Genomic DNA, 1,640 nt, shown 5'->3' on the forward strand with positions numbered 1-1,640 from the left:
CCTTTTCACCAACTATAAAAACATGTGCTGGCCAATAATGGCTTTTCTACAAAATATTAACACGCTGTTTGTCCAGGGGGTCAAATACTTGTTTTTCCTCATCAGATGGTTTCAATTTTAATAAATTCATATGATGTGAATTTCTGGAATTTTCTTTGGGATTCTGTCTCACTGTTAGAATGTACAGATGATTAAATTATAGATTGTTGCATTCTTTGTTAGTGGGCAAACCTGCAGAATCAGCGAGGGGTCAATAGTTATCTCCCCCGCTGTATAAAGAAATGTTTCTAGAGGTCATCAAAGGTCAACCAGCCCCCCCCCCTCTCTTCAGATTAGACAAAATCGGTGTCAAACGTTTGTGCAGCAAGATTTTTTGTTTGTGCCGCTATCATTTGTTCACTGATCTTTGATGGCTTCTACAAACAATTATTAATATCATTTAAATGATATCAGTACAAAAAATGTACATATTTTAAAATATGCATTTTTAAATTTTTTATATATTTATATTAAATATTTTATATTTAAAATTAATTTTATATTTTAGTATGGCAAACATTTTCATTTGTATTGCTGTCATTATAATGATATTAATAATATTTTGTAGAGGTCATCAGAGGTCAGTTAGCGTGTTTTTGCTGCTCAAACGTTTGACACTATCCTGATTAGAAGAAGGTGGGGGGGGCAACTTCCCTCAGGTATCGGTCTCTAGCTAATACTGCGCCGCCGTCAGCATCTGGTGTGACTGATCTAGCAGAGCAGCTCAGGTGGTTAATCTGAAGTGGTTAATCTATCGGCCGGGCGGCGAACGGATCCACGCCGTCTGAATGGAATCATCTGGACCACTCACCTGCGCTGGCTGTTCATGCTGGACACCTGCGTCCAGCTGTCCGTCTCCGGGTTATACACCTCCACTGTGCTGAGCCGTGATTGGCCGTCGTAGCCGCCGATGGCGTACAGCAGCCCGTTGACCACAGCCACGCCCACTCGGCTCCGAGCCGTCCTCATTGGCTGGCAGCGCTCCCAGAAGTTCCCCACCGGGTCAAAGACCTCCACCAAGTTCAGAGAGTCACCTGGAACAGAACCCAGGGGGTCAGAGGTGCTGGACTGAGGCGTGGACCTCAGGGACCAGGTGAGACGCTACCTGAGCTGTTCAGTCCTCCCACCGCGTAGATCAGACCTGAGATGGAGGTGCAGCACCTCTGACGGGTTTTGAAGGAGGCCAGGTGAGGACGGCGCTCCAGAACCAGGTGGAAATCTTTGGCTTCGTCCACCAGGTCTCTGACAGGAAACGGATCAGAACACGGATCAGACTGCAGAACCTTCTGGCGGATCCCTGGGGGGTGTGGCCTAAGGTGTGATCAGTCTCACCTGCACTTGTGGCAGCAGCGAATCAGCTCCTCTTGCTGGACGCGCTCCGACAGGAACTGAGGCTGGCAGAGAGGAAGTCGGATCTTTGACAGCAGCTCCGGCAGCAGAGTCTTCCTCTGGTCCGGATCGTGATGAACCCACGCCAGAACCGCCTCAAACACCTGCACAGGTCGCATGACCGTTACTGCCTGGTATGGGCACACCCAGACTGACCCGCTACAGCCCAGACTGACCCGATACGACACAGACTGACCCGATACGACACAGAC

General features: G+C 48.2%; 1 protein-coding gene across 1 annotated transcript in view; it reads right to left on the minus strand.

Annotated features, from left to right (window-relative positions):
- Positions 1-1,640, minus strand: part of klhl18 (kelch like family member 18) — a 17,648-nt gene that overhangs the window by 8,473 nt on the left and 7,535 nt on the right. Inside the window, exons 3-5 of the mRNA XM_015404870.1 lie at positions 1,372-1,532; positions 1,145-1,281; positions 851-1,073 (exon numbers count right to left, since the gene is read on the minus strand). Of these exons, the coding sequence (XP_015260356.1) occupies positions 851-1,073; positions 1,145-1,281; positions 1,372-1,532 (521 nt within the window). The remainder of the gene's footprint in view (positions 1-850; positions 1,074-1,144; positions 1,282-1,371; positions 1,533-1,640) is intronic.

The sequence above is a fragment of the Cyprinodon variegatus genome, unplaced genomic scaffold (genome assembly GCF_000732505.1).
Source record: "Cyprinodon variegatus isolate N-32 unplaced genomic scaffold, C_variegatus-1.0 Scaffold1883, whole genome shotgun sequence".
NCBI lineage: Eukaryota > Metazoa > Chordata > Actinopteri > Cyprinodontiformes > Cyprinodontidae > Cyprinodon > Cyprinodon variegatus.